Source organism: Trachurus japonicus, chromosome 20 (genome assembly GCF_045865225.1).
Source record: "Trachurus japonicus isolate A0001 chromosome 20, Traja_1.0".
In the NCBI taxonomy this organism is placed as follows: domain Eukaryota; kingdom Metazoa; phylum Chordata; class Actinopteri; order Carangiformes; family Carangidae; genus Trachurus; species Trachurus japonicus.
Window position 1 is genome coordinate 25,903,870 of NC_140926.1, and position 10,664 is coordinate 25,914,533.

General features: G+C 43.0%; 1 protein-coding gene across 1 annotated transcript in view; it reads left to right on the plus strand.

Annotated features, from left to right (window-relative positions):
- Positions 1 to 286: 286 nt before the first annotated feature.
- dipk1c (divergent protein kinase domain 1C) overlaps positions 287 to 10,664 on the plus strand; it is a 52,705-nt gene continuing 42,327 nt past the window's right edge. The window contains exon 1 of the mRNA XM_085763507.1: positions 287 to 587. Within this exon, the coding sequence (XP_085619633.1) occupies positions 351 to 587 (237 nt within the window). The 5' untranslated portion in view covers positions 287 to 350. The remainder of the gene's footprint in view (positions 588 to 10,664) is intronic.

Below are 10,664 nucleotides of genomic sequence, written 5' to 3' on the forward strand. Positions count from 1 at the left end.
TGAGCATGAACTGCAGTCTTCTCCTACTTCTTCTGTCTTAAAGCAGTTGGACTCTGGTTTCCATGGACGGGGACAAAGACAACGGCCTGAAGGACGCAGCTCTGGGATTACAACAGTGATTCTGAATTTCTGCAAAGGAGCATGGGAGTTCTGGAGGCACGACCGGCCAATGAGAACCTACTTCCAAAGCTGGAGTTGCAAAATATGCTGATGATGGAACTTATTACCTATTAGAACAAATTAACTTTTTTTTTTTATTAAACAGCATCTAAATTTAGTTTTCAGCAGAGTGTTCAGCAACTATTCAGAAGAGCTCAGGCAGAGGAGGATTTTGTGTGAACACTGAGGTCATGCTCCCTGGAGGACTAGTATCGGGTGGAGGGGCTCGCGGCGGCGGCGGCGGCGGGGGCAGGTTGTGCCTGCTCCGGTGGCTGGGGCTCCGGCTCTGGTCCCGTCGTGGGACCCTGGTCTTCGCTCTGCTCTGGTTCGGCTCCTGGTTGTTCCTGAACGGCCTGGTCCTGGTCCACAGGAGCATCATGTCCGACTACTGCACCGACGACAAGAGCAAGAGGATCCTGCAGAGACTGGTGAGTCATACGATCAGCTGATAGTAGTTATTAAATGGGCTCCAACAGGGCAGCTGATAATGATTCAGAGTTAAAAGGCTTATTACATGTGATTTAATGACCCCTGAAATTATACATGATTGACAGACTGATTAAATTCCAGTTCCAGTTTTTCCTCTCAAGTTGCATTGAACATGTTCAGCCCAGTTCGTGGCACATTGGACTGATATGGAAACTAAGACTGTGTCTCGTGACTGTGTGAAAGTGGGACAGATTTTCTTATTGATTGACTGATGTTGCTGACGTTCAGTTGATGACAGCTCCACTCATGTATCTGTCAATAAATAACAGTCCACCCAAGTCTAAACATCATTACTTGGCTATCAACAAATGACTGTTCTGCAACACCTTTACTGAAATTTCTGGAGCTTAAAAAATATTTCATTCGATGGTTTTTCATTGTTCCTTGTTATCAGTTTTTTTTTTCATTAGATGATTTAAGAGTGGGCCCTGTGTTGTTTTGAGAAACATTAGTGTAAACTGAGAGGGGCCAATCTTTGTTCTTCTCTCTTTTTATTCTTTAAATTGTTTTCACCCTCGGGGGCCTCTGTCCATTAGATCAAGTTCTGAGCACATTACCGCTGGACTGTTTCCCTCCTGATCCTGCTATTTACTGAATCAAATCAAGATGTTGTGCTGTGCAATTCCTGTTATCAATGCACCGATCGACCTCGAATGCATCACCGTTATGATTGCGGGTTTTTGTTTTTGCAAGTTTCAAGTTCCACACATTGATTTGTCTGGAAGGAAGGAAGCTAGTCAGAGGGATGATGTGTGATTGGGAGAGCTGTCTGCAGGAATGTGACATAATTACAGTTAATGGGGCTAAGACGTGCAGAAGCTTCACTCCTGCCCCCTGACATCTCTGCAGAGCTGTTTACAGCCCAAACACTTGTCTGTCTTTTATCCCGCTGCTCTGTCAAGTCCTCAGCTTCCCCCAGAATATGTGGTGTGAAGGAGGATCTGCCGCTCTCATCGACTGTCTCTGCGAATCGCGCCGCTGCTCATCAATCAGCCGTTTACAGTAAACAGGCAGACAGGGTGGAGATAAACGGCCAGAGGTCAATAGCTTTTAATGGGCCTGCTGTCTTATCCTCCGCTGCATCTATTGGTGCACTGTGGGTAAACACTGATAACAAGACACTCTCTCCTCTCTTTTTCTTGTTCTGGTTCGACCGCCCCTCCGCTTTATGAAGCAGCTCTCGTACAGTCTCACATCTCTCTTCTTCCTTCCTTGTCCTCTCCTGCGCTTCATTCTGCTATAAATGGTTTTAATGGCACAGATGACTCAACAGAGAGTCAGCCCTGTGTGAGCGCAGCTGTTTGTAAAACTGAGGCTGGAGTGCAGTGGATGAGCAGCGGGCAGCTGAAGACTAGTGACCAGGCTGTGGTGCACTTTAATCTCATTTCTCTCAGTTACTGTGTTTACGTTCTGTCATTGTCTTTATGACAGTGATGGAATTCTGCTGTTTGAGATGATTACTGTGAACTTGAGTTTTGTTTGTTGCTTACTCAGTGAACACACAGACACACGGCAACAGAACCTCAAGAATCCAGAGACACTGTTGGATCATATCTGGACATTTCATGATGTCACATCTTAAAACAGTGTGATCAGGATGTTTGAAATACCTGGGCAACCACATCTCAACAGAGACAAGCTGAACAGTTCTTCAAGTGGTGTGTTGATACTCTGCCAAAAACTTAGGCTACGTCACTGTGACATTTTCAGTAACACTTTACAATAAAGTACACAAATTTAGAGTAGTTACTGAGGAACTAATGAGGACCTAATAAGAAACGAATGAGGAGCAAATGAGTAGCTACTGAGGAACTTAGGTACACAAAATTAGAGTAGTTACTCATTTTGATGTCTCACTTTACTTTAGGGTACACAAAAAGGGTAACTAATGATTAAGTAATAGTTAGTTCCTCATGTGTTCCTCAGTAAAGTAATTACTTTTTGTACCTTAATTCCTCACTAACTACTCATTATTTGTCATTATACATTGTAAAACGTTACCACATTTTCATTTTAAAGTGAAATGATCTACATACAACAACCCAGACAAACTATTAACAGGTAGCAGCTAATTAGCCACATAAATAAGAAAGTTGTAGCATTCAATTGAATAACAGCTGCAGCAAAGACAACAAGGTCAATACCACTGTCTGATTCTTTAACATACTGTGTTCACCACTGGTAGTGGCGGGTAATGAGGCCCGATCAGACGGGACCGTGGGTGGTTCAAAGTCTTTGAGGCTCTTGAAAACTCAGACGGCTGGAGTTTTGGAGTTTTAAAATGAAAAGATTGTGGTGAGGATGTAGCCTGAGACTTCTGGAAACACTGCTCGACCTGTTTTACTGTAAAACGTCCAAGCAAAACTGAGACCTTTGGAAACAATGAGGTTGTTGTCTTTGCTTGTCATAAATATTGTTAAAGGGACATTGTGTAACTTCTCCTGTTATCTATTCACGAAAATCGATTATTTGGTTCAAAAGTCTGTTTTTCATTAATCAGTAATCCCCCCATCAACAAAGTGAAGTGTTCCTTTCAGCTCTGAATGAGCCGTTCATATCATTCATATCTCCATGGAGCGGGTAAGCTCGGTGCTGCTGCCATGTGGTGTCTCCATGTTTTTACGTTCAGTGGCAGCGTGACGGTAGGTAACCACGGAAACTCAGCGGAGACACCGGAGCTGTCGGCTCAGGTGGAGGTGGCGTCTGTGAAAAGTCACCGCGGTAACGCAGTGAGGAGGAATGGAGCGTTACACTGATGCTGCATTCACCTGCAGTCGGGCAGACGGCCGTCGCTAACAAACCAGATGTCATTTTAGTCACAGAAGTCCAGAGAAAGACAGTAAAACGTGGGTCAGGTCAACAATACCACATCGCCATGACAACATATTGTCACGTGTATTGTTTTGCCTGGTGCTGACGGACCACTTGTTTACATAGAGGCTTGTTTATGCCGTTACCTGCAGCGGCTGTCGTCCATCTGCCGTCTGCCCAATTTCACGTGAATGCAGCATGAAGAATACCATTGAGTTGCTTGCGATATACAACCGCAACGCTAGATTGGAGTAATTTCTATGCATTGTACCTTTAAGAAAAAAGGGGTGGTGTGGACACTGCCTCTGTTCCTTTTTAATACCCCCCTACCCCCACCCACCACCACAGGTTTAATGAATCGTCTGAAAACTCCTGGTCTGGAAACATTTTCTCCTCCTTAACTTTTGTTTTTCTTCGCTCCCTAAAGAAAAATGATGTGGGCACATTTCAAGTCCATAATGGAATATGGCAACACAGACGCTGTGCTGTTGTTATTGTTAAACACACAGAGGAAATCCATTTTCCACCACAGGGGCAGTGATGTCACCCTCCTCCCCTCCTTGTGATAGTCAGACATCCAAAGTGGAAACTGATGAAATCCCAAATAAACACGGATCCAAAGTCAACAAACGGTGCGTGTGTGCTGGAGTAACGCTGATCTTTTGCTCTATCCATCATGCTGCTTCTCAGCTCTCAGAGGTGCAGCTCCAGTGACATGTTGACTGTGAGCAACAAGAGGTTTAGAGTTTCCAGGAGCTGGTGCATCTCCTCAGTCACACAGAGAGACAGCGCTAATGTGGGACAGATGCAGTTCTGCTGCTCCGTAAATCTTTTCGGCTAATCCTTTTAAAAATGTGGAGATTGAACAATAAAACCTCGCGCTGTGTTTGCTGACTGACAGGTAATCCCGCTGTTGCCGCTCACATTTCTCAGTGATTGTGGTTCAGGCTTGTCTTAACTGCTTCAGGTGTTGCAGTGACATGAGCAGCAGCCTGTCAGTCCTCTGCTCCTCTCCCCCCCCGCCTCCTGTGAGATCCGCTTCCATTCTCAAACCTTTCAACCCGGCTTTGAATTAACGGATTTGACTGTGAATGCGGTGAAACTTTTTTTCACAGAGTACTTGAGGCTCTGTGACACGTTAACTCTGTGGGGTTGAGTGAAAGATTAGATCTTTGTTTGGATTTAGATACAGTACATGTAATAAATCAAATGAAATAGAAAGAAACCTGAACCCATCAGGAGGCAGTTATAATAGAGTGAAGTAGAGAAAGACCTCATTTAGAAAACCTTTGCAGAATGTTTCTACTATAAATGTACATGTGCAACAAAGCTGAATACTGCACACACGAGAAAGGAATCAGATGTGCACACACATACACACACGCACACACCTCCAGGCAATTTCCCCTTTATTAAATCATAATCAACTCGGAGATGTGTGCACTTGGAACCACCTCATAATCCACCCTCCATATGCACACTCTCAACCATAAATGGTCAATGAAGCAATGCATGAATGCTCATGCATATAAATGACCCTGTTGATCAGTGGTTCTTTATATAATGAATCATAGTGACGAGTGATAGGTCAGTGGAAAAGAAGGATTTATTGATACTGATTGATTGCTGATTACGTTTCGGAAACTGGACACTGTGGAAAATTGCCTTATGATGTCAGCCTGTTCTCCCACAGTCTGTGGAGGGAACTTGATGTACTGGCTATTCAGTTTAATAAGTCCATCCAAATCTGCAGAGAGGCTGTGATCTTCCAGACCAAGGAGAGAATTTAACAGAATAACAAAATTCACACAAAGGGTTGTGTTTTTATGGATGTCTTGACCTTTGTGTCCTTGTTTTTACATATTTTAATGGCTGAGGTCCTTTCAACATCACACTGGAGGACTACAGTTTGGCTAATTGTTCATTAGTGTGTGTACTGTCCTCTAAATAAATAAATAAGGGCGTAAGCATTATAGTTTTCATATCAAACATATACTGTCCCTGTACCTTTTCCCGCTGGTAACAGCTGGTCAACAAAAATCCTTGAGGTAAGCACCTATATCTGCGCTGTGTTCTGTCAGATCAGTCTGTCTAGTACTGGGCCCAGTTCTGCTCATAGATAAATGTCCTCTTACCCAGTCATCATCATGGACCAGAACAGCACTGTGCTCCCTCTGATTCCTCTGTTCAAATGGTCTCCAGGCAGCAACAGGGGATCCATCATGCTGCATTAGTGTCACTACTGGATGTCTATCAGGCTGATTGATTCACACCCTGCCAAGGGCAACAATCAGTGGTAGCCCCTCCCACACCCTGGCATAACATTCAAAACAGGAAATCTGGTCAGTGAACACAATTTATTAAAGGTATATTACCCCCATCTAGCGGTGCGGTTGCATATCAGAACGTATTCTTGATGTTGCATTCAGGTGAAATGGGGCAGACGTCAGACAGACAACAGACGCTGCATGTAACAGGATAAACAAGCCTCTATGTAAACAAGTGGTCCGCCAGCACGAGGCAAAACAATACAGGCCTGACAACATGTTGTCATGGTGATGTCTTATTGTTAACCTGACCCACGTTTTACCGTCTTTCTCTGGTGGAGTAAAATGACATCCGGTTGGTTTGCCGACGGCCGTCTGCCTGACTGCACCTGAATGCAACACCAGTGCCTCCGTCCTTCCTCACACTACACAGTGGTGACAGTTTTAACAGGCAGAGCCCACAGCTCCACTGAGTTTCTATGGTTACGGTCACGCTGCCTCTCAACGTAAAAAATGGCGATGCAACATGGCCGCCTCGGTTCGGTGCGTCACCCACTTATGTATTTGTAACGACTTGTAACAACTCATTCTAAGGTACCAGAAAGCTTTCATTTGTATGCGGGTGTGATTCCACTTCAGTGAAATACGGATTTATGAAAGACAGATTTGATTTTTGCTAATAAAATAAGTTACACACTGGGGCTTTAAATGATGTAGTGTTTCTAGTGCACTCTGTTGGCTAGACAACACAGCACACACAGTAACAAAAATGGTGAATTCTGTCCTACACACACATCTGATTACATATCTATGTGTCGGCCACTCTCTGGTTGACACCAGTGGTTTTCAGTGAGCTGTTTGAACAGCTGCTGGGGGGAATGCTGTGTAATTTGATCTGTGCATTCACACTCCCCAGAGGATGCACCGTGGTAACTGTGTTGATGGTCTGACTTTGCATCTAGCGCCACCCTCAAGACACAGCAGTGTGGGAATGGTGTGATGGGTTATAACGGAAAACTGGCGAGATGCTGAGCATTAGGGAGCTTTGTGTTTGGATTATAATGATGGATTCTGCAGGGATAAGCTTTAAGTAAATGATCATTAAATGGCTTTAGGGGATCATTCTGGTTATTACAACAGTCAGGTCATTGTAGTACATGATTAAAACTCAGTGTGGTTGTTTATTTGTTCACTGTGAAGAATGGTGGTGGGATAAAGATAAAAATACACTCTTGGGAAACTGGGCTTGGTGTCCATTCATCTCTGACATTTCGGTATGAAAACAAACCGTCTTATTTTGGGCTCCAGCGGAGAAAATCCTCCGGAGAAGTGGTAGCTTTCTCTCATCGTGTGACTCAAACTCTGCCGCCTGGTTTTGTGATGATAGTGAGTTCCTGACGTCTTCCTGCCCTCAGGCTTTTCTGTCCCGCACTGTAGAATAAATGAATTTGTGTTGCTGGAGCAGCTTGGTCACAAACACACCTCTCTGTCCTCCACGACCCCGTCCGTCCTTCTTGCAACATGCAGCTTTGCAGCGTGGAAAACTGAGAGGATTTTTCTTTATTAGAAAACACATCAAAGAGGAGCCTTCAGCCCCCTCCACCCCCTCCACACACACACTTTGCTGCTATGTCGATATTGCAACATCAAACACAGTTATAATGTAGAATTCATGTCCATGTCCATCTCAATCCTGAATATTTCTTCTTCATGCCAAGGTTTCTGTGAGAGAGATATTGATAAAGATGAAGGGTGTTTTTGGAGGAGGTACTAATCTTCTTGGAGTCAGAACGTTGGTGGGTAAAGCTGGAAAATCCAATTACATGTTTCTGAAGTGTTGGATTGGAAGCTGCAGTTACTGGACTTTAAGAACTGGATTTCTGGGAACTTTTTGTTGTGTTTCTGGTACCAAGACTTTGTCTCAAAAAGCCCCTGAGGACTGCAAAAAAAAAAAGAAACTTTATTTTCCAGGTTTGTTAAAAAAGAAGAAACCTGAATTCTACATGACTCCTCGTGGTTTTCTGCCTCTGCCTCTAGATTCAGGTTACATCCTTGTTTATCCACAATCACACCTTAAGGATGTCTGGAGTTATCTCATTCACAAGGTCAGAATCATGTCTGTTTGCCTTTTCATTTCTACCTGAATCCACTCTTGTTGAGTCCAAGGCGAAACTCTGAACAAATTCTCTTGAGGCATTATTAAGACCCACAGGAATGAGACAGATAGATGAACAACCTGAAAATATGTCTCCAGCTTTGACTGCCAACACAGACACATAAAAATAATACATTTATACTTATGACACTGACATTCCAGTACAATTACAAGTTACCTGTTAGAAAATGTAATTAGTAACTTACTCTAAGTACCACAAAATTAAAGTAATGTAACGGATTACATTTAGTTACTTTTGGATTACTTTAATACCAAACATGCAAATTTAGTCATGCAGCCATCACGCATCAATCCACGCAGAGGAAACAGGAAATGAAACGCACCGAGCATCCGTTAAATTTCAAAATAAAACACAATGGATAAACTCGATTGTAAATCATCACTTTATCAACATTAGTGACACAAACCACGAGTTTGGGGGGGGCACATACACCACAGCCACATACTGTACACACACACCAGGCAGAGGTGCTCTGTCTGTGTGCCTCACCTCTGAAATACAACGAGACGGCGAGTGGCTTCTACGGCCGCTCTATAGCCTGTGGTTGATTTTAAAAATGTGAAGTAATCAGCCAAGTAATCTCCGTTTTTATCAAATGTACCGGTAATCTGATTACGGGTTTTTTTTTTCTGTACTTATAACGGACTACAGTTACCTTTTTTTGTATCCTGATTACGTAACGCCGTTACATGTAGTCTGTTACTCCCCAAGCCTGCCCCCAGCTAACACCATCTCATGACTGACAGTGGACAGAGCAGCAGAGCAGGGTTACACACAGTCGATATCAGCTTCCTCTCAGTCAGCGCTGCCATCGGGGTTTTCATTCGGCAGAGAGGAGGATTCATGTGTCACGTCTACACAAAAGCGCAGCTGCAAAATTTCCCTCAGTGCCGACAGTGGACCCACTGATCTCTGTCATCCCATTTAAAATTAATTAATTTCAGTCCCGTGTCTCCCAATTATAAATCCTGGGCTATAGGTCCAGGTCTTTAACTGAGCTTGTCAGTTCATTGACTTATTCCTATAACAGGCCAGAGCGTTTCCTGTGGTGTCACTGTGGAGCCGCTCAGCTCTAACTCTTGTCTTCACGTCCTGTGCTGTGCAGTGTTTGTGTGGATGCTGCAGTCTCCCCCTGCAGCTCTGCACACATGGTTTCTATATGTTTCTGCTGATCCTCTGACTATTTATGGTCTAATCTGATCTGTTGCACCCTGTCCCTGCACGTCTCCGGCATTCCGCTGCCTATTTATGGCCTGCCGCTACATTTTTTTATGGTCTACCTCTGTTTTTTAATGCTGCCTGGTTTGTTCCTTAACAGGGACGTGAGAGAGAGCAGTAGGTTTATCCAGTCGTGTGCCTCTGCATTTCCTCTCACACGCTCTGCTTGTCAGGAATCTAACATGGTACAGTTGGGCATTTATAACCTCCTGCAAACTGTTGCTGTATCACAGACCAGGACTCCACATGCAGAGAGTGAAGAGACACAGTCCTTCTCTCAGGCTCTCTGCTACTGTTTTTCCAACAAGAATCACTCAGTTAGAAAAAAACAAACAATCTCTTTTCTTTGCAGAAAGACGAATGAATTATCCTGAGGCTTTTTAAACCTCTATAATTCAACATGTCCAACTTTTCTCTTAAAGACAAGAATGTCTATGGCCACCTGAGTACAGAGGAGTACAAGAGGTATATCTTCAACATCAGACTGTCTCAGTTGTTATGGTTACAGTAACAATGCAGTTAACCAAGATGAACTGCTACCCTCACAAACTCTGCTCTCCTGGGTCATATTCACCTTGGTGTGGACTTTGACTATATCTTTACAATTCTCCCCTTGCCTCCATCATAATTACTATGACCACTAGATGTTGCCTGGCGATGAAATATAATTTTTAGGTAACACTTTACAATAAGGGTCCCTTAATTAACGTTAGTTAGTACATTATTAAGCATTAATTAACTGTTTACAGATATATTAACAATCACTATTATGTATTACTTAGGATTAGGAAACACATTAATTAATGTAGTCTATTAGTAAGCAGTTAATTAATGTTTACTACTCAAAGGTAGTTAATATATTTAAAAGTTGAATAATGTAATTAGTTATCATTATGTATGCATTACTCAGCATTTATTAACACATTAGTTTATTAATGCTTAGTAATGTACTAACTAACGTTAATTAAGGGACCCTTATTGTAAAGTGTTACCAATTTTTATTCATCTTCTGGGTCAAGGGGGAGCCTAGGTCAAGTCCTTTCATTTCTATATTTGAGGTGGCAGGGGTTAACAATAAGAAGTTAGCTGGTACAAAACTTTGAATGACAAAGTTTGTTACTCTGCTGGCTGGAAGGTTGGTTCTCCTCCAGTGGAAGTCTCCCCAGCCCCCGAGCTGGACTCGCTGGATGCAGGATGTGTTGCACCATCTCAGCCTTGAGAAACTCAGACTTACAATGCACGGCTCCTTGGCCACATTCACAAAAGTCTGGCAGCCACTCATAGACGATATCAAAGCCAAGCTCCTTGCATAAGTTAACTCTTGTTTCTGACCCTGCAACTTTTTCTTTCCACTTTTCAACTTATTATTTATTTATTTCCTTCTTTAATCCAGTCTCAAGTATACATTGTATGTGGTGTTCACTTTTTTCTGCAACTCTCTCTCTCTCTTCTTTTTACTTCATCACATTTTTCCATTACCGTTGATACATCAGCTGTATGTCTGTTTATGCCTTCAACAAAAACCAATAAAAATACTATATTT